Raw genomic sequence first — 23736 nt, 5'->3', positions numbered from 1 at the left:
ATAAATTAATAAACCACATTCCCTTAAATATTCTTGAAAAAACAAACATAAACCAAAGGCTTAGATCAGACATAGATAAATGGATAATAGCAAATAAAATCAAGGAAAAATTGTTTTAAATAAATTAATTTTCGTCTACTCCATGGTTGCAGTTGACTTACCTACCTCTTACCTTTCTCTTCTTCTTCATTCTCCTTCTTCTTCGTCTTATTTTTTCTTCTTGGCCTTTTCTGTCTCTCCTCCTTCCGTTCCTTTATTTTTAGTATCCTCTTTATTATTAAGTACTAGTTTTTATTCTGTATTTTTTTTCAAGAAATTTGTTTTGGATCATTTTTGTTAAATATTTTTGAAAAACATTTATATTGCAACTCACACCTGCGCACAGGGTTTCTTTGCAGGTGTAGATTCTATATATATATATATATATATATATATATATATATATATATATATATATATTGTCTTGAAAGTGTTGTATATTTTTTTGAGAATCAATCATTTTGAATTTGAATCATGACGATACAATATAAAATAATTGATTAATCCATTAAACAATAAAAGAAAACGAAAAACTATAGAATGAGAGGTTGTTTAATGATATATAAAATAAATATTAACAAGAAAAAACAATACAACAATGCTATAAAATATTCATTACTCACCCTTGAATGGCTTTTCGACTATTACTAATCCATATCGCCTAAAATAAATAAATTGCAGCAGTCAACCGCTCAGAATGAGGTTAAGTAAAGTATGTCATTAATAAGTTAATGAAGAATAAGTGATTACAAAACTGATGGAATACATGATTTCCAATTATTATAAATAACTCAAGTCTCCAGGAGAAAATGAAAAACTGTCTGAATAAGACATGATTCAATCAGGCAAATAAATAATTTAGTTCAGAAAAGTAATGTCTGTACTCTACAGAATCTAAAGGCGGTCTCTCATTCAAGTCTCCAAGTCGACCGAATCAGGCTCAAAAATTAGGTATCAGGTTTGGTAATGAAGCCAATAGAATTTTGCCTAACTACAAAGTATGTGGGAGAGACGACAATAATTTCCCTCAATAGAATGAGAAAGGAATACAACTTACAAAGACAGAATACATTAAATTTCCCTCAAGCAAAGTAGAAGACTCAGCAATAGAATGTACGTTCAACTGATGTTTTTATGATGATTTTGCATCTGCAACAATTCTAAGTACTCGAGGAAAACGTTGAACAACAATAGTAGTCCAGTCACTATATACATTGGTGCATGCAATTTATATTGTAGTTCTGATATTTTAATATATTATTTGGGTACATAAGCGAAGTCCAGAACCAATTTCTTCATGCAAAATTGCCTTGTGCTAGATACAGGGTGGCCCAAAAACCTTGTATTTTCAGCTCATTTTCCAGTTTTCAGCTATTTCTGCCAAATCTCGTAATCGGACAGAAAAATTTGCTCTCTCCTTTCTTCTAGAATATGAAATTCTCAATAAAATGAGATCATTCGGAACTCTCTATCTCCAATGAGTACTGAGTTATGATTTTTCAAAAATGAGTGAAATTTGAAGAAAAAAGTCAATTTTGATGAGTTTCAGATTTTGATCAACAATTTCTCCGATTGTTACACCTGACAACAATGCTCCTTGTATTGTGAAAAACACCTAATATTCAGCTTCAACCATCATCACCAACTACATAGTCTCCACATTGATATTTCGCACAATGACGTAAGTTCATAAGATTATGTTCTATGAGAATCACCCATTAGATGCACTTCATTTCAGTATTTCCTAGTGGAGAGGCGCGCTTAAGGACACCTCAAGGATCAACATTTCAAACACTTATAACTTCTGACACAATGCTCAGATTTCATCGTACTAAACTTCATTCTTCTCGGCCCGTCAAGGCAGTCCAAAATCATGCCTCATAAGTCAAATTCGGTCGAAAAGTGGAAAATTTATTGTTGAGTGTACTAAAGCCCATATTCCAATACACAAAAATGGCCAATTTCTATATTCAAAGCTGCATGACTTTTGAAATACTCCTGATAAAATTTCCAAATCTAGTGAGAATGTGAAAATTGTTCCCCTCCACCCACTCCAATAAATAATACTTTCAATTCCAATACAATTAGAAATTTACAGAAGATTTCAAAAATGACGATTTCAGTTTTTACATTTTTCCCATGATTTACTGTTGATCTAAAACGAGTTTTAAAGTTTTTAAGTTTCTAAAACGAGTCTGATACATCATAGAAACTCTTGATTGATTCCAAATTGTAGATAAATTCATCCCCTACGAGCTCAGTTGTCTAAAATCCATCTTGAATCACTTTTCCCTATCATAGTACTGCCAAAACCGTTAATATGATAAAAATATCTACAATTACCGGAATTTTTTCAACAATCAAATCTCACTCTGAGAAAATATTTTTCCATAAATCGTTTACAGCAGGTGAAAGAGGAAATTATATTGTACATTTCAAGATCAAGTAATGATTTTTATAATCAGGGATTACTGAGATAAATAGCTTTGAATATAGAAATTGACCATTTTTTGTGTATTGGAATATGGGCTTCAGTATAATCAACAATAAATTTTCCACTTTTCGACCGAATTTGACTTACGATGCATGATTTTGGACCGCCTTGACGAGCCGAGAAGAATGAAGTGTAGCACGGTGAAATCTAAGCATTGTGTCAGAAGTTATAAGTGTTTGAAATTTTGATCCTTGAGGTGTCCTGAAGCGCGCCTCTCCACTAGGAAATACTAAGATGAAGTGCATCTAACGGCTGATTCTCATAGAAAATAATCTTATGAACTTATGTCATTGTGCGAAATATCAATGTGAAGACTATGTAGTTGGTGATGATGGTTGAAGCTGAAAATGAGGTGTTTTTCACAATACAAGGAGCATTGTTGTCAGGTGTACCTGGAAATCTATATGAGATAGAGCGCTCTACCTGATCTCGGATTGTAGAGCACAAAAATACGCCCAGAGAGATTTTGAATTATACATCTAAATGGTAACAATCGGAGAAATTGTTGATCAAAAACTGAAATTCATCAAAATTGATTTTCTCTTCAAATTTCACTCATTTTTGAAAAATCATAACTCAGTACACATTGGAGGTAGAGAGTTCCAAATGATCTCATATTTTCAGAATTTCATATTCTAGAAAATCTGGTGTGGTACACTCACACAATTTTCCTTGCTCATTGAACTGTAAGCACCATTCTTAAACGAGAATAATTTAGGGGAATAACATAATGACGATTGCCGGCAACATATTTGAAAACTACGATCAGACTTCTGTATATGTGTATATATAATTGTTTTCAGAGTACTTTTTACTTTGTAGAAATTGTGAAATTCGATGATTTTTTTAAAAGTCGTCAAAACAGCTGTTCTACAGATTAAAGATCTCGACTATGTGTTCTTTTTATGAACTACTCTACCTACCTACCTCTTGCACGAGAAGGAGGTTACAAAGTCCATTTCTCAAGGATGGGGTGGACCCCCCATTAGTTTCCCAGGAAGGAGACTCATTCCAGATGATAGAGCTGATAAATAACTATACAGGTTATGAATTTGAAAAAATCGGTCAAGTCATTTTTGAGAAAATCGTGAAAAACATGTTTTTTTTTTAGTGATTATCCACGTGCATGTCGCTGGCCCGACCACATTCGAATTTCACAAAACAAACTATGCCAAGATTTACTACCTATTTTCTACCTCCAATAACCGATTTTCTACCTCAAAGATAACAGAGATATTGAATAAACTAAAGTGCCGGGCCAGGGACATGTTAGCCTGGCCATCTCTGAATTTCACCAAACAAACTAAGCCAAGATTTACTACCTATTTTCCACTATTTTCTACCTCCAATAACAGATTTTCTACCTCAAGGATAACAGAGATATGAGCAAAAATATAGAAAGGTCAATCACCTCTCAGCCCGGCCATATTTGAATTTGACCAAACCAAATATGCCAAGATTTACTACCTATTTTCTACCTCAAACCAAACTGAAATCTAACCACGCATAACGGAGATATTGGCGAAAATATGTATAGGTCACGTGCATGTCGCTGGCCCGGTCACATTCGAATTTCACCAAACAAACTATGCCAAGATTTACTACCTATTTTCTACTATTTTCTACCTCAAACCAAACTAAAATCGAATCACGCATAATGGAGATATTGGCGAAAATATGTAAAGGTCACGTGCATGTCACTGGCCCGGCCACATTTGAATTTCACCAAACAAACTATGCCAAGATTTACTACCTATTTTCTACTATTTTCTACCTCCGATAACCGATTTTCTACCTCAACCCAAACAGAGTTATAGGGGATTGTAAGTTTTCACCCACCCCCCTCGCCTATCACCTAACACGAAAACTCGTTTCTAGCCTTGCCATGATTGAATTTCTGAAAAACTAAATGAGCCAATATGTAGTACACAAGCACTGCTATTAAATTCCACGAAGAACAAAATCGATAGCTCATCACTAGACAAAGTTATTGAGTGTTTAAAGATTACCCCACCCATCATAACAGCATGTCTCTGGCCCGGCCACATTTGAATTTAAACAAACTAACTATGCCAAGATTCTCTACCTATTTTCTACCTCCAATAAAAGATTTTCTACCTCAACCGAAACGGAATTATAGGGGATTGTAAGTTTTCACCCACCCCCCTCGCCAATCACCACACACGAAAACACTTTTCCAGCCTTGCCATAATTGAATTCCTGGAAAACTAAATGAGCCAATATGTAGTACATAAGCCCTGCTATTATATTCCATGAAGAACAAAATCGATAGCTCATCACTAGACAAAGTTATTGAGTATTTAAAGATTCCCCCCCTCCCAATACAGCATGTCGCTGGCCCGGCCACATTTGAATTTAAACAAACCAACTATGCCAAGATTTTCTTCAAAATTTTTATCAAGTGTAAATTTTCATAAAGGTTTTGAAAGATGAATAGATAATCATGTTTATCATACCTTCTGCAGATGAAGATGCTTGTGAATTCTCCTCACACTGTCTTTCCAACTGCTGATTTCCTCCTCTAAGAACATCTTGTAGACCCCACTTATCACACATTAATCTAGCACGTTTATTTTCGCGAATGAAAATATATATTGCTTTTGGAGTCATTCGCCCTCCTAAACACTTGGATAATTCCAAAAAAAAACTGGGTCACACGGAGATACAACATTCCCGTTTTTGAAAACACTTTCTTTGAAAAGAAAAATCGTTTCACATACCTCCTCTTCACTCACATTTCCAGGTCTACCGCGCTTCATGATTGCAAGCAATTTTTGACTTCACTAGAATCACCAACAAACCCCATCGACAGACATTCAACGGAGACTGAAGTTCAGCAATCTATACCAAACTATATAAGTTTCGTTCGCAAGCAAAAAACGCTGTAGAAAGACTAGACCCGAGTAGCACCTACCTCTTTTAAGAAATGAAAGTAAAGAATAGGATTAGAGTTTCCAGGAATATGGTTTGAATATGGTTCGGCTAGGTATAGAAGAGATTGTTTGCGAGGGTGCATTTAATTTATTGTCTGCGAAGTTTTTCAACGTCAGTGATTCATTGTTGAAGTTTTGAGAAAATATCCTCTGTTTATAAACCTTTTTAAATAGAAGAAGGTATGTTTCGACAAACGTCTGCAGAGCTTTGTCTGTGCATGGAGAGACAATAATCATCACCTATAGACGGCGACATCATCTTTGTCAGCCCCAACACCCTATTTGAATAGAAAGAATATCATCGACCCTTCTACAATTCATGCCTGAATAGGGCCACGCAGTTCCAAGCTGACAGCTCATTCGTGATTTGTCGTTTTATTGTTCTTATGCACTTTCAATGTTATTCTATCATTTGTTACAAAACATCAGAGGAGTGAGTCAACTTTGTTGGCAAAACTCAATCTATATATTTTATGAACAGTTCAACCCTGAGAGCTCAGTAACCACTGAACCAATCTTTATAAGTTTACTACGTCAAATTAAAGGGGATGATGAGTAAGTTTGCAGAAACTCATGGGAGGTTTCTCAGGAATGAGACCTAGTGCAATCGAATTTTTATATCATGAATCTACAATGTTCCAAATTTCGTGAAAATCGTTGGAGCTGTTTTCGAGATCCGTTGGACATAAAAAACCAAATATAAAAATACTGTATATACAGAAATTGCTTGCTTAAAATAATAGGATAGGATAGCGATTCAGGCTAGTTTCAGACACATACGGTTCTGTTCGATTAGTTTTACTTTCTTGTAGTTTTTGGTTGATAGGGCAGGACAGAACCTACTCTGATGTAGAACCACTACCGTCGTCGACCACGACAGGGTGAGGAATTCAGGTTGGGTGAATTTCAATTTGTCTAAATAACCTTGAAGATTAAGTTCAATTATGTTTTGATAGGAAAGACTGAGTTTATTCTCTTAAATGTCAATGATTGTATTGATACTATTCAAAATGCTTCGATTCTAAGATAACAAACACGAATAACAACAAGTTATTGGATTAGCTGTTTTAGAACACTTGAAATTTGTACAGCATGAATGTCTTTAGATAACAATGCCTTTCGTCGTCTACTGCGGAACTTTACGCACAAACGAAAATGCACCTTCAACTGAGATAATCTCGCATAATAATTTTCAAAAATCTGGTGTGGCGCACTCACACAACTTTCCTTGCCGTTTTGAAAATTGATCACCTGACGCTAGTGTTCACGCGCATCTCAAGTCTACTTATAAACAAAGATCTGAGCCAGCTGGTGACAGGATAATAACGCTGGAGACATACGAGGTCTGCCATCTCTTCATAGTGAATCATTTAATAGAATCAACAGTTGCCAACAGTTTGCAATTGAATATTCACATTTTCTCAAATTTCCAGCTTAATTTTAATTTTAGGTGAAAATGTAACTTGACATTAATTGAACAGATTTTCATGCTCAATCCTTTCCACTTGAAATTTTTTGTTTAAATTGTATCGGAAGCCTGATAAATGGGAATCTAAAATCAAACTTTGCATAGATAGGGCATAGCTTCTAAATTTTTCACATATATGGGACTTGTGGCAGTTGATAGAGCTTACCAATGACTATTTTAGATATAAATTTAATCGAAATCGTTGGAGCCGTTTTCGAGAAAATCGCGAAAAACCCAGTTTTTGACAACATTTCCTCCATTTTAGCCGCCATCTTGAATTTGCATTTGATCGAAATTTTTCGTGTCGGATCCTTATAGTACCTTAAGATCTGAATTTCAAGTTATTCCGTTAATTGGGAGATGAGATATCGTGTACACAGACGCACATACACTCATACACACACACACACACACACACACACACACACACACACACACACACACACACACACACACACACACTATGGACATTTTTTGTTCAATCTTTTATAAATATATTTTCTTGACTAATGATATATAATTGATTAAGTGAAAAAAGAATGAACTGTTAATATTACATTAGATATAGCCTACCGGTATTCAGATCTTCCCTAAAGAAGGCAGTGGCAAGGCAATCGGCAAAGCTGTTCTCCTATCTCCCTGCACTGCCATTATAACGTTGTCCTCAATATAGTTCGTGGAATGGAACGACTTTATTGTTGTATGTGAACAAACACATATTTTCCATTAACTCTGACTATGATGAACAATTCAATAGAGAATCCAGTGGTCTATACTCTTGGCTGCAGTGTTAGTAACACGTTTTTTCAAAGTCTTTCGACATTGTTGAAAAGGCGGTCTTGTAGTTCTAGAAAGAATTTAACTATATTGTTCTAAATTTTCAAAAGACTTCTGAAAACGAAAATGCCTCAGGCACATTGGACAGTGGTCATGTGATACACAAAAGTTATAGTCACGTATTCTTTTCTCAACAATTCTTTTCTGTGAATCATTCTGCTGCGTTCTTTTGAGCACATTCCATACCTGTGATAACATAGGGCTGATGACTTATCGACGCCAGGAAACCAAACAAATATTCACGTGAAAAATGACAAAGGTTTGTATGCTATAGCCTATGCCTATGAATAATGATAATAATTATTCTATGAGACTATAGGCTATGATTCACTCAGTGGAACATAAGTGGTGAAACCAAATTAAATGAAATTCATCAACTTTTTCAAAATCAATAAAAATGTACTTATAATATGTTATCATCGTTAGTTGAACTACCGTAACTTATGGTATGACGTCTTAATACTCTCAATAACTTCGTTCAGTAATAAGGTGTAAATTATATTATTGGAGATATAAAATTTCAGAAAATAAGTATCAAATATTGGCTGATTTTTTCAAAACTTGAATGTAACCGGCCCAGCTATATCTTGGCGAGGGATGAAAAATAAATCTTCATATACCCTCAATAGCTTCGCCTATTGATGAGGTTTGAATAATTCTGTTCTTCGAGGTTGAAATCTCTTATTCTTTTTCTCACAAACAAGGAAGGCTATAACCTGTTCCAACTCACACCTAGCCAATTATTCAAATAAACATTGAAAAAATCCTATTATTGCCACCGCCTGTGTGGTCTGCCAACATCTCCTTACCCACTGGCAGATAATTTTATAGACTTTTGATGATATTCTCTCAGCTGATATTCTTTGAACATGCTCCCTCCATTGATGCCGATTCTCTGTAACTCTTTCATTCATGCTGCAGGTATTCAATTCTTAAATCTTCAATACGTTACTCTCACATACATTGATTCATTGACTTGAATCAAATTTATAATTATACTAGCCGTCAGGCTCGCTTCGCTCGCCATATCCGTCTAGCAGGGGGGGCTCTGCCCCCTGGACCCCCGACTGGATCGTCCAAGAATGAGATCAGCAGGCTCGCTTCGCTCGCCTGCATTTTTCATTTGGGCATTTTTATCATATGTTAGGACGATCCAGTCGGGAGTCCAGACTAAACGTCTGGCTAAACGGATATGGCGAGCGAAGCGAGCCTGACGGCTAGTAATATAATATTCCCAGTAATAGCTCTGATTGAAGTAGCAGTGCCCAATCAATTTTTACTTTCCTAGCCCTATTACCATAGTTAAGGAAAGTATTGCTTTCCGAGAAAAAGTGTATGTGCGTCTGTGTACACGATATCTCATCTCCCAATTAACGGAATGATTTGAAATTTGGAACTTAAGGTCCTTCCCCTATAAGGATCCGACACGAACAATTTCGATCAAATTCAATTCAAGATGGCGGCTAAAATGGCGAAAATGTTGTCAAAAACAGGGTTTTTAGCAATTTTCTCGAAAACTGCTCCAACGATTTTGATCAAATTCATACCTAAAAAAGTCATTGATAAGCTCTATCAACTGTCACTAGTCCCATTTCTGTAAAAATTTCAGGAGCTCCGCCCCATCTATGCAAAGTTTTATTTTAGATTCCCAATTATCAGGCTTCAGATACAATTTAAACAAAAAATTCCAAGTGGAAAAGATTGGGCATGAAAATCTCTACAATTAATGTTCAGTAACATTTTTATCTAAAATTGGAAATAAGCTCGAAGTTCGAGAAAATAAGATTATTCAATTTGCAAACTGTTGGCAAGTGTTGATTCTATTAAATCATTCACTATGGACAGATAGCAGACTTCATGTGTCTGCAGCGTTATTGTTCTGTCACCAACTGGCTTAGATCTTCGAATAGTAGACTAATTTAGATTCGCGGGAACATTAGCGTCAGTTGATCAATTTTCATAACGGCAAGGAAAGTTGTGTGAGTGAGCCACACCAAATTTTTCCTAGATAAATGCATTTCAATCTTCAACTTGGTGCCAACCTAACAAAGTCAACTCAACTTAATGCCAACCTGACAAAATTATTTATTTATTTACCAGTTAACAGCTGTTTCGAAGAGGTTGATCTCTCTCTAGATTATAGTTCTATATTAACATATGGTATGACCTTTTTTCAATTATAATTAAGAGAATAAGAAGAATATACATGCTAAAAGACGAACTTTAAACCCTTAAAAACCACCCTTAGAGTTAGAATATTGCCAAAAGATTTCTTAGTGCGCCCCTAAAGGGTCAACTGAACATACCTACCAAATTTGAACGTTTTTGGTCCGGTAGATTTTTAGTTCTGCGAGTTAGTGAGTCAGACAATCAGTCGGTGAGTGAGTGCCATTTCGCTTTTATATATATAGATCTAAGACTAAGAACAAACTGAGGTATATTGTTACACTGAAAAATTAAACTAATTGATTTTACAATCTAAACTTAAAAAATTATTATACCGATCTGATAAGCATGAAGATAATTATTATTAATAAGCTTCATATTATTTCACAATTGAATCTACTACAGCTTTTCTTTCATTATAAAACTTCAATCATGTTTATTTATGAACAATCATAACTGTCAACTGATTACAGTACTTTGTATTGATAACATTATTTGAATCAAAGAATTAAGAATCTATTCTCTATCAATCATTCTATTACATCCTTCAAAGTATACTGATAGTAAGATGTATTTAATTGAATAGAAAAATCTATACCAGGCTATCTACCGATGTACTGATATGAATTACATCTATACTATATGCAAGTATTATTTACTATCGAATCATCATAAATAATTATACATCCAGTACAAAATAACAAACCATACAATAATCTTACAATATCAATTTTCGAATGGCCTGGATTAATTGATTTGTACAATGAGCAATGCATTGATATGAGAGAGCTTTGTTAATTTACTCTATTAGGCCACTACCTAGTTCATTCATACTCTCAACTATTGGTTAATATTTTCAAACAGCTAACATCTATATTCCACCGGTTTATAACTACGGTAGGCCTGCATTATAATTATTATGTATGTTTAGGTTAAAAGTTTAGCACGTGATCGCTAATTGTCCCAATCAGTCACACACATCCACCCATTCACTCACGTTGGTTACAAAAGCCTTTCGTTGGTTTTGAAAGCCAACTCACTTTCCATAGAATAGAGGTTTCTGTAATTCAAACATAGTAAAAACAATAACAAGCTACAACAAAAACCCCTTCACTATCACAAAGGCTATTCAACAGCTTATATTTCAAAATACATTCAGTTGATGAAATTTATAGAAAATGTTTGTTTTAAAAATAACAACCTTCCGAATGTTCAACATTATGGTTCTATTTGGGAAGCTATAACAATTTCGTGGCTCAATGTATACAAAAGATCCGTGCTACTCAGCTATCAAATATTGGCTCATTTAGTTTTTTAGTTTTTTTCCTGGCTTGACTGGACACGTGTTTTCGTGTGTGGTGATAGGCGAGGGGGGTGGGTGAAAACTTACAATCCCCTATAACTCCGTTGGGGTTGAGGAAGAAAATCCGTTAATAAAGGTAGAAAATAGTAGAAAATAGGTAGAAAATCATGGCATAGTTGGTTTGTGTAAATTCAAATGTGGCCGGGCCAGCGACATGCTGTATTGGGGGGGGGGTAATCTTTAAAATACTCAATAACTTTGTCTAGTAATTAGCTACCGATTCCGTTCTTCGTGGAATATAATAGCAGGGCTTGTGTACTACATATTGACTCATTTAGTTTTTCAGAAATTCAATCATGGCAAGGCTGGAAACGTTTTTTCGTGTGTGATGATTGGCGAGGTGGGTTGGTGAAAACTTACAATCTCCTATAATTTCGTTTGGGTTGAGGTAAAAAATCTTTTATTGGAGGTAGAAAATAGTAGAAAATAGGTAGAAAATCTTGGCATAGTTGTTTGTTCAAATTCAAATGTGGCCGGGCCAGAGACATGCTGTTATTTGGGGGGGGAGGGGTAATCTTTAAACACTCAATAACTTTGTATAGTGATGTGCTATCGATTCCGTTCTCCATGGAATGGAATATAATAGCAGGGCTTGTGTACTACATATTGGCTCATTTAGTTTTCCAGAAATTCAATCATGGCAAGGCTAGAATAGTTATTTGTGCAACTAGTGCGCAAAGTGACAGTTTGCTGCACCGAAAGAAACGTTTACGCCCGTGCCTTGAGTGCAGCTTGAGCATTGGTTTCTTGAGTGCAGCAGAGGAACTTTGCGCACGTATTTCACATTAAGAAAATCAATCATGGCAAGGCTAGAAACGAGTTTTCTTGTGTGGTGATAGGCGAGGGGGGTGGGTGAAAACTTATAATCCCCTATATCTCCGTTAGGGTTGGGGTAGAAAATCCGTTAATGGAGGTAGAAAATAGGTAGAAAATCTTAGCATATTTGGTTTGTTTAAATTCAAATGTGGCCGGGGATGGGCCAGAGACATGCTGTTATTTGGGGGGGGGGTAATCTTTAAACACTCAATAACTTTGTCTAGTGATGAGCTATCAATTCCGTTCTTCATGGAATATAATAGCAGGGCTTGTGTACTACATATTGTCTCATTTAGTTTTCCAGAAATTCAATCATGGTAAGGCTAGAAACGTTTTTTCGTGTTTGGTTATTGGTGAGGGGGGTGGGTGAAAACTTACAATCCCCTATAATTCCGTTTGGGTTGAGGTAGAAAATCTTTTATTGGAGGTAGAAAATAGTAGAAAATGGGTAGAAAATCTTGGCATAGTGTGTTTGTTTAAATTCAAATGTGGCCGGGCCAGAGACATGCTGTTGTGAGGGGGGGTTAATCTTTAAACACTCAATAACATTGTCTACTGATGAGCTATCGATTCCTTTCTTCATGGAATATAATAGCTGGGCTTGTGTACTACATATTGGCTCATTTAGTTTTTCAGAAATTCAATCATGGCAAGGCTAAAAACGTTTCTTTGTGTGTGGTGATTGTCGAGGGGGGTGGGTGAAAACTTACAATCCCCTATAATTCCGTTTGGGTTGAGGTAGAAAATCTTCTATTGGAGGTGGAAAATCTTGGAATAGTTGGTTTGTTTAAATTGAAATGTGGCCGGGCCAGAGACATGCTGTTATGATGGGGGGGGGGTAATCTTTAAACACACAATAACTTTGTCTAGTGATGAGCTATCGATTTTGTTCTTCGTGGAATATAATAGCAGGGCTTTTGTACTACATATTGGCTCATTTAGTTTTTCAGAAATTCAATCATGGCAAGGCTAGAAACGAGTTTTCGTGTGAGGTGATAGGCGAGGGGGGTGGGTTAAACTTACAATCCCTTATAACTCTGTTTGGGTTGAGGTAGAAAATCGGTTATTGGAGGTAGAATATAGTAGGAAATAGGTAGTAAATCTTGGCATAGTTTGTTTGGTGAAATTCGAATGTGACCGGGCCAGCGACATGCACGTGACCTATACATATTTTCGCCAATATCTCCATTTTGCGTGGTTAGATTTCAGTTTGGTTAGAGGTAGAAAATAGTAGAAAATAGGTAGTAAATCTTGGCATATTTGGTTTGGTCAAAGATGGCCGGGCTGAGAGGTCATTGACCTTTCTATATTTTTGCTCATACCTCTGTTATCCTTGAGGTAGAAAATCGGTTATTGGAGGTAGAAAATAGTAGAAAATAGGTAGTAAATCTTGGCATAGGTTGTTTGGTGAAATTCGAATGTGGCCGGGCCAGCGACATGCACGTTGATTATCCGCCTTTTATCTCAAGAATATTACGGAGCTCCTGCAATTTTCCCAGAAATGAAACTCATGTCAGTTGATAGGGCTTATGAATAGCTGTCCATGGTATAAATTTGAAGAAAATCGTTAGACTCGTTTTCGAAAAAACCGTGAAAAACATGGTTTTTTAGTAAATATCCGCCATTTTGAATTCAATTTTATTGGATTTCTTATTGTCGGATCCTCACGGTATAAGGACCTTAAGTTTAAAATTTCAAGTCAATCGGTTGATTAGGAATGGAGTTAACGTGTTCACAGACACACACACACACACACACACACACACACACACACACACACACACACACACACACACACACACACACACACACAAAATCAAGTTTTTGGACTCAGGGGACCTTGAAACGTAAAGAAAACTTGAAATTAGGGTACCTTAATTTTTTTTTGGAAAGCAATACTTTCCTTAATAGGGCAAGGAAAGTAAAAAAAGGAGAGAGCAAATTTTTCTGTCCGATTACGAGATTTGGCAGAAATAGTTGATAACTGGAAAATGAGCCGAAAATGACGAGGTTTTTGGGCCATCCTGTATCTAGCACAAGGAAACTTTGCTTGAAGAAATTGGTTCTGGACTTCTCTTATGTACCCAAATAATATATTAAAAAATCAGAACTACAATATAAATTGCAAGCACACCCCCTTTTTTATGTCTATATTGACTGGACTATAGAGGAAATATTAGAATTTAATTACGTAATGTGCTGAATTATATCATGAATCTACTCCAATACCGTGAGAATCACAAGTTAATCCAGCACTCTAATAAAAATTATCTTGGAGAAGTTATAATTTTGAAAAAATGATTTTAAATTTCGGCACAAACTAGGCCGAAAATGATATGAAAGTGAGCGCTGCGCTCACCCGTCGACCAATAGAAAAGAATAACGTTTTTATTTTTCAACCAATGGAGGGTTAACTGCTTTTGTATCTGACTTGTATGCTCATACATGTTTCTGTTTTGTCTGATTAGACTATTACTCCACTAATCGCAGTTATTATAAGATTTTTTGAGATTCTTGAACCCTCTTGCTTTTGTATATTTTTCAAAGTTCAGAAATCTCTATTAAAAAAAGGACTAAGTCATTTCTTGAAAATGAATACTTACATTATCACATTACAGTCCTCGTCTCGTGAAAAGAAGCTTTTTTCCTCCTAGAGACTCAACGTTTTGAAACAAGTTACTCGTCAATGACAGATACCAGTCGGTTGTGAGAGTCACCGAGCGTAGTGGGGTCTACGTTTTATCTTGACCGGATTTGCTTTTGTCTGTATGTATGTATGTGACGCATTTTGGGACAAAAATTTGTATGGGATTTGCCAAGGATGTACCTTATTGAATGCGTTGATGTATGTGTAAATTGTTTTTCTCAATTTTGTATTTTACGGAAAGTATAAAGGAGAATGAATTTCTTCTATGCTCTAATATCACTAGAAATAAAATGGAATAAGTATCACATTACAGTCCTCGTCTCGTGAAAAGAAGCTTTTTTCCTCCTAGAGACTCAACGTTTTGAAACAAGTTACTCGTCAATGACAGATACCAGTCGGTTGTGAGAGTCACCGAGCGTAGTGGGGTCTACGTTTTATCTTGACCGGATTTGCTTTTGTCTGTATGTATGTATGTGACGCATTTTGGGACAAAAATTTGTATGGGATTTGCCAAGGATGTACCTTATTGAATGCGTTGATGTATGTGTAAATTGTTTTTCTCAATTTTGTATTTTACGGAAAGTATAAAGGAGAATGAATTTCTTCTATGCTCTAATATCACTAGAAATAAAATGGAATAAGTATCCATCCTTAGAAATCACCTTTAACTTCTTTTTAGAAAACAATAAACTTTTAAAATGATTAGAACATTGAAAATTTACTTACAAATACTTACTTTTTATAATTCATAATGATCTAACATTACTATTACATCATCTACTTTTGGGCATAGGAAAAATCAGACTATAGAATCAATGAAATTAATCAGCGCTCAAGTGGATGAAGTTTAAAACTCAATGCAACTTGGACCCGGTTGCACAAAAGCTTGTTAAATTTTAATCATGATTAAATGCCACGAGAACCAATCAGAGAAGACTTTTTTGAAAAGAATGATTGGTTCTTGTGACATTCAATCATGATTAAAATGACTATTTGACATGACTACTTTTCTCTTGATTTTTTACTGCCTTCAACTCGGGCTGTCCAGTTAACAGACTACTCAGCAACGTTGCCATTCTCCGTAGGGCATGGCATTCTATAACTTCGCGAGGTGTACTGTTCACAGAACAACTAGTTATATCTCACACAATTCGCTCTTTTACATGAATTAAAGTGTTAAATCTCTATACTTTTTTCAAGTTTAAAAAATACGTAAGTTGAAAGGTGAAAAATTTATTGTAAAATTGACGATAGTGCCAGCCTTGAATAATGTTACTATTATGATAAAAGTTGCTACTCGACTAAAGCTGTTTGAAAAATAATTATAAGTCAGTATTCAATGTAAAATTACAAGCTTATATTAATTCTATGCTTGAATATCTATTTGTTTAATTTCAGAATCCAAAATGGATGCTGACCTATGGATTCTGAATAGTTGCACTGTAAAGAACCCAGCTGAAGATCACTTCAGGTGAGAGGGTGATGAATTTGCTAACTTCTTACAACTAGCCTCAGCCGGCTCGACAATAGTCTTTCAACCCAAAAGCATAATTTGAACTCAGTAACTGAGTAAAGTATACCATGATAAGCAATTAACAAATCAGCAATTATAATTCAGTTGTATAAAATCTCTTCCTTCTCAATAGAATTCTCAGAGACTAGGATAGAATGCTCGTCTATAATGATAGGAAAGAATTTGCTTATACACGTACGGGATAGGAAATAATGACGCATCATCACGTCTTAACTACTGGACTGATTAACTTAGAATTTTGCTGATTGATTCTTAATTTACCGAGGATGGTTATAGACCTACTGTATTTTAAATTCTTCAAGATTCCAGTAGATCAAGTTTTAATTTCAGCGTCAATCCCGGGATTTCCGGGATTAGAAAACCTGAAATTGTGAATAGAATTTTTCCAAAAATAATTCAATGCAAAATAATTCAAGTGTTTGACTAATTTATTCTACAGACACAGCCTACAGTTGCATATTATACATAATATACTGTACTCTGTACTGGCTAAATAGACGGGTTATCTGTTAGTATTAGATAAGATGAGATCATGTAGATAAACTAAAAAATTATCAAGAAATGAAATGAATATACATAAATATTATTTTGATAGCAGGTTTCTGGTAGCCTTAATTTATTGCATGCTTAGAAACATGATAAGGTGATATAAATCCAGAACACATAAGGTAAAAGCAAAATAGCAATATTTCTCCGGCTATGATAATAGCTGTGAATTATCATTATTAATTAATTTTTTTCCTTTTCAAGACCCACACACTACTGTATATTTTTGGTGAATTATGTATCCACTAGTCTAGTTTTCCCAAGTGCTAGTTTTCATTATCCATGATACTGATGTCTCTTCTGCTCTTTGTCATTTCTCTACCATTTATTAAAAGTCATCCATTAAAATGAAGCTCTCTATGCGCAGAAATGAAATCGAAAACGGAAGGAAAATTGGGAAGAAAATGGTAGTGGCGGGGTGTGTGCCGCAAGGTGCTCCAAAATCGAATTTCCTCAAAGGTCTTAGCATGATTGGCGTGCAGCAAATTGACAGAGTGGTCGAAGTCGTCGAGGAGACACTTAAAGGTTTGTTCATTTGAATGGTTCAACTACACCGTCTATTTACTGACCGTCTTAGTACGGTCAATAATATTCATTGTCCTTGTAGTTTGTCTCGGAAGTCTAATCTAAACTACTAAATTTAGCTTTTTACCTGGTTTGTTAATTTGAATTGCAGTGTAGAGTAATTTTCTTATATAATAGATTCAATTGATTTCAGTGATTTTTGATATTTTTAGTAATAAATTTTCAATACTCCTATTAGTGGAAAACAGGCCAACATAAACGTGCTGTTAATGTTCCAAATTAACTAAAAAATATATGCAGACTTACGTCTTTCAGTTTTCAAAGCAAATAATATTTTAGATCGTAATTTCAATGTTATGTTCTGGAGACCTATATTACTAGTTAGAATAATCTACTGGGAATAAATGTTCTGTTGTTGAAAACTTTTAACTACATTCTCATTGTTTTGTATAGTTGATCGACTAACTCTTAGACTTAATCTTATATTTCAAATCATAAAAAACAAAGATTATTCCTCTTAACTGATGATTTTACTGTTTATATTTACCTAAGTTGGATAATTCTAAATTAAGTCAATATAAATAATGTACCTACTTAATTTTGTCTTATAATATTCCGGAATGATTTGGATTTAGATTGACATTGTTTTTAATTTTCAGGTCACAGTGTTCAGTTGTTGGGACAGAAAAAATCGGATGGACGTAAGATTGGAGGCGCTCCTCTAGGATTGCCAAAAATCAGGAAAAACCCGCTAATCGAAATAATACCTATAAATACTGGATGCCTCAACCAATGTACTTACTGTAAGACAAAACATGCCAGAGGAGATCTGGGAAGTTATAAACCTGGTTTGTAATCATTCATTCATAAAAAATGATAGTTGAATAAAGTGTCAGTAGTGACAGAATGTGGGATAATCTCCCAAATACCATTGCCATTCTAATTCTTATTTTTACCTTAATTCCGATCATGAGTCTTCATTACTGGTTCAAGATTGGAGGTTTTTGTTCATTTTGTTAAGAATAAAACAATTCGTCTGCACTTCTGAACGTTTTTTCATATTTAATTTCAGAGGAGATTGTTGAACGAGCTCGCCAATCGTTCTCAGAAGGCGTCTGTGAACTATGGCTGACGTCCGAAGATACAGGGACGTACGGCAGAGACATAGGCTCTAGTCTGCCTGAGCTATTATGGAAAGTAATCGAAGTGATTCCACCAAACTGTATGATGAGGGTTGGAATGACCAATCCGCCCTATATTCTTGAGCATTTGGAGGTGAGTCTTCCATCTTTTCTTTCATTGTTTTGAAATAGTCATCTTCAATTCAACAATTTTGTGAGAGATTTTGAACTGAAGATTTTATTTATTTATTTATTCTCAATGGAGACAACGGGTTTCCCCAAATATGTCTCCTTCACTATAAGAATCTCACTAATTCAAATGAGAAAAATAAATGATGAAAAATAATAGAAATGAAAAAATATAATACTTAGGCAAAAAGAAATAATAACTCAAAAAATGCAAAGATTTCAAATACTCATGGAAAAAATAAAAAATATGAAGAATTCAAAAATATCAAAACTTATTTTGCTAAAATAAAAATTGAAGAATATATTAACAAATAATAAACAAAAATTCAAAGAATACACTATCAATAGAATAAATTACTTTCATATCTGAACGACGTCCCAAACCATATGCATATCCACACTAATACACCTGAAATTTAGTTGATCAGTTCAATGTTTACACAAAATTATGATATAATGCTTTCCGGAATTTAACGCGAGAAAACCAGAAGACATCCAGGTGCCCAGACAAATTGTTACAACTTCTTTGCATTCTATTAAGAGGGGAGTTGTAATTTCTAAGCGTTCTTGATCGAGTAACCGAAAAAGAAAACTCAGAGCGCCGAGTCACTGGTGAGATATATATTCATTCTGGAGAGCAAATACGATGAATAAATTTCACTATTTAAGACTCCAAAGAGGAACATAAGCGTTCTAATGTCACGCCTTACTTTTAAGGAAGTCATATGAAATAAACTTCTCAATGACTCTGTTGGGAAGTCAAATGGACAAAAACTATTGAATTTTTTGAAGTACATGAATTGTAAACATTTATTCTGCAACCGTTCAAGAGTACTTATTCTATCCACATGGTATGGATTCCATATCTCGGATGCATACTCAATCAGACTTCTCACCAGTGACTTATATATCAAAATCAGGGGGGTCACATCTCTAAACGGGGAACAGGTTCTCAGGATGAAACTCATTTGTTGATTAGCCCTAGAAGCCATAGAATCAATGTGCAAATTGAAAGATAGGTCTGAAGAAAACTCAACTCCAAGGTCTTTGAAGTGCATCACCTGTTCCAATGGCCTATCATTTATGTAATAGGCCTATGAATTTATCTGATGATTTATTTGCCGATTGAAACTTCGGAATTTGCATTTTGTAACATGTATCTTTAGTCCATTAACTTCACACCAATGGGAAAAATTGTCAATATCACCTTGTAATGCAAGTCTTTCATCCACGTTCCTGATTCCTTAAATAATTTAAGATCATCTGCATACATTAGGCAAGAAAAATTCTTGATAATGGAAGGAACATCATTTATGTACAAAATGAACAAAAGGGGCCCAAGATTGGAACCCTGAAGCACCCCTGATGCTTCAAACAATCTAGATTTAAAATTTTTAATTTTAACATATTGCATTCTTGATTGCAAATAACTCTGCACTAAATTATTACTGAACCCCATCTGCCCAAGCTTACTCAACAATAGCTTATGACTAATAATATCAAAAGCCTTGGATAAGTCGGTATAGATTACATCAACACCAACGTTAGCAGACAGAAGGTTGATCACTCACAGGCTATACATCAGCTTGTGAATTTTGGGATAAGATATTTTGATTCTCGTAGAACATGTGCTCGATACCAGCATGTGTTCAGTGCATTTATTTATGAATGCAATGCATCGGATTTTTCGGGATCGGTTTATCGGTTTACTGCAATGCATTGGATTATCAAGATTGTTTTATGGGTTAATCTGAAATAATAATAGTATAACGTTGTCTACTAACGCTTTTCCAGTGTATCAACTTTTTCATGTCACGTTTCTAGATTCTTTACAATTTTCAAATAGCTCATTGTAAACTTCATTTTATTCATACAAGTTGAATGAACTTGAAATATTTAACAACATCGTTAGAATAATTTATTCATTCGCTATAAGTACGGAGAATTTTAAAGTTCTAGGTCAATCTAGAACTAGTCCGTAGTACGTACGTAGTTCTAGTAGTTCTAGTCCGTAAAATATTAGACATTAAATTACTTAGGGTCCTTTACTTTGCCTATGTTCAATCGGTGCTGCAATATGGGTTAGTGGTATGGGGAGGAGCGTATGATGAATAAAATTTTTACATTTCAAAAAATGATAATAAAAGCAATTCTTAATAAGCCAAGGGCTTTTTCTAGTAGTGAAACATTTGCCGAATTTAAAGTGATGACAGTACGTCAAATTTATATAAAGAAACTTCTCTACTATGCATGGATGAGGAAGGATGAATTTACAGTGAATAATAACGTTTCTATTTATAACCTGAGAGTTACATCTCATAACATTTATAATATTAACTATTCAGATTTGACAATAGTGCGAAGACAATTGGGGTATCTTAGCTCAAAAATAATAAATATCATGCCAAATGCATTGTCAGAATCTCTTTCTAATAGGGGTAGACAGAGGATGGAACAGATAAATAAGTGGGTGATACAAAAAATTTTCTTCGACATCAGTCAAATAAAATTATTATAGTTACTAGTAATTTATTGTTAACTTCGATTTTTTGTAGCTTTGATTATTAGTAAATAAATTTTTATATTGTCTAAACAGCTGATACTCTCACTCAGCGGTCAGGGTTTTGCCCTTGCTGGGTGGTGCCATGTAATTTTAATTTATTTGTAAAATAGCATAATATTATAATCTAGAATATTTCTTTTGTAAGTTTTTATTTTGTATTTTGTTTTTATGGGCAATAAAGATGTTTAAAAAAAAATCTTGAGGAGATTGAACGACGATGTATTTGAATATACAGTGAATAAACGGTATGCTCAGTGTGGTTACTCTATCACTTTTTTACTACACGTGACGTCACGCTGGCGTTCCCCCACCACTTCGAATCTTACACCTGTGAAGTATAGCCAAACTACAAAATACAAACACGACCTAGAAGATGAAGAAACCTTAAGGGTCTGAAAGGGTATGTGAGGAGGTGGGGTTTTTGCTTTTAAATGGCAAAATTCTTGTATTATTCAAATGTTTTGATAATTACTGTAAAGCAGAAAGAGAAAGCTTGCATGTCAGAACATGTCTATGTTATTATTCGACTATACGTCACCGTATGATTTTCAAGAATGCGATATTCTGCCAACTTTGTACTACAGCCTACGTCACGGCTGCAGTTCCCCCACTCCAATTGCATTTCAACTTAAATTCAATAGATGAGTGAACAACCTTCTGTCTACTAACTTTGCATCAACACGGCTTCCTCCATCCAAAACCTGTGATATTTCATTACTGAAAGTCATTAGGTTGGTCACCATTGAGCGACCTGGCAAGAATCCATGTTGCTCATCCGAGATAGTACTCTTGACCAGCCTAAATATAATTGAGTGCAAAATTTTTTCGAATATTTTTGAAAAACAATTTAAGATAGAAATGGGTCTGTAATTTACAATATCAGTTCTTTTACCAGATTTAAAAACAGGTGTTATTCTAGCAGTTTTCCACTTTTGAGGAAATCTGCCAGATTTTACAGGTAGATTTAAATATAATGAAGAGGTTTCACAAGAACAGGAGCACAGCCTTTTACAATGAAAGTGTGTATTGCATCAGGGCCCTCAGAGCAGCCAGACCTAAAGTCACCTATCGCGGTCATAATCTCATTAACAGATATTGAACCTACACTAACATTCAAACCTGGGCTCCCAGACGCCTCTGGCTCCCACTCGCGCCTCTCAGAAGCGATTGGCATATCAGCCTCATATACAGACTGAAAATATGTCGCGAAACCCTCGACAATATTTGACCCACTGAGGAACTCCCCATTCAGCGTCATGGATGACTCAACAAATGAGGTTTTTCATTCAGAATTAACGTAATTCCAAAATAAATTAACATTTTTCCCTATGCCCGCCTGAACACTCTGGATATAATTATCATATGCGACGGAGATTCGAGCTTTGAGAGATCTCGCAGTGTTCTAAAAAGCTAATCATGGTAAGGTGAGGTTTTTCTTTTCCGTGAACTCCTATTTTTAATTTTCAAGTCACATATTATAATATATCACGTTTGAACCACGGAGGATATTTACTATTTTGATTTTTAATTCTTACCTTTGGAATGCATTCATCCAAACAACTATAAATAATTTTATAGAGTTCATCCACATCACTATCAACATCAGCACAGTCGAATAGGAAGTCCCAACAATAGTCTCTTAACAGACAATACAATCTTAAAAAATCTCCCCTTGCAAAGTCATAACGGAATTCTTGTGAGTCATCCAGAGTAACTTCGAAAGAGGATACAATATATGAGGCCTCTACACACAATGCAGGATGATGATCATCCTCAGGGAGGAGGGAATCGTCATTCTTATCTACGCTCACAGGAAAGTTACTTGAAACAAGATCCAAAGTCCTACCGAGTTCATTTACAACAGAGTTGATAGTATTGAGGTCATAAAAAGACATCAAGTTATTCAAAATTCTTACTTTAGCTGATCCCTTAGAAAAATCATATTCACAGGAGGTAATCTCTGGCAAGTTGAAATCTCCAACAATCATAAAATTACCGTTGAGTAGATTATTAAGAGACTCAACATATTCAGTGTATTGGAGAAAAATATTTGAATTAATATTTGCGTTAATATGACATTCAGTAGCACCCAACTTTACCCTGATTGCAACAGAGTCATAATCAACAAAATTTCTAGAGAGATCATCGAATAAGACTGCCTGTAATGACGTCTTAACCGCTATCAGCACCCCTCCTCCTCTTAGGGGAGGGCCATCACCCCCACCCCTGTCACTACGGAAAACGGAATAGTGATCATCGAAAAGTTCAGAGCTCTTTATACCGCTGTGCAACCAAATTTCAGTTTACACAATAATATCATAATTGTTACTCAGTGATCATGTCTAAAAATGCAATGATTTGGTACGAAGTCCTCCAACATTCTGATAGTAAATAGATGGATGCGAAAAAATTGTCATACAGGAAAGAGAAAAAAAAGATTTAGTTAAGAGAAAGAAAAAAATAAATTTAATTAG

The 23736-nt window shown here is 35.0% G+C and overlaps 1 protein-coding gene across 2 annotated transcripts in view; it reads left to right on the top strand.

The window, feature by feature from the left end:
* LOC111057851 (threonylcarbamoyladenosine tRNA methylthiotransferase) overlaps positions 1-23736 on the top strand; it is a 65536-nt gene that overhangs the window by 6792 nt on the left and 35008 nt on the right. For both annotated transcript variants that reach the window (XM_022345319.2, XM_022345320.2), the window contains exons 3-6: positions 16183-16255; positions 17232-17389; positions 18049-18237; positions 18462-18664. In XM_022345319.2, the coding sequence (XP_022201011.1) occupies positions 16183-16255; positions 17232-17389; positions 18049-18237; positions 18462-18664 (623 nt within the window). The remainder of the gene's footprint in view (positions 1-16182; positions 16256-17231; positions 17390-18048; positions 18238-18461; positions 18665-23736) is intronic.

The sequence above is a fragment of the Nilaparvata lugens genome, chromosome 5, assembly GCF_014356525.2.
Source record: "Nilaparvata lugens isolate BPH chromosome 5, ASM1435652v1, whole genome shotgun sequence".
In the NCBI taxonomy this organism is placed as follows: Eukaryota; Metazoa; Arthropoda; class Insecta; order Hemiptera; family Delphacidae; genus Nilaparvata; species Nilaparvata lugens.
This window is presented reverse-complemented; position numbering and strand designations above follow the sequence as displayed.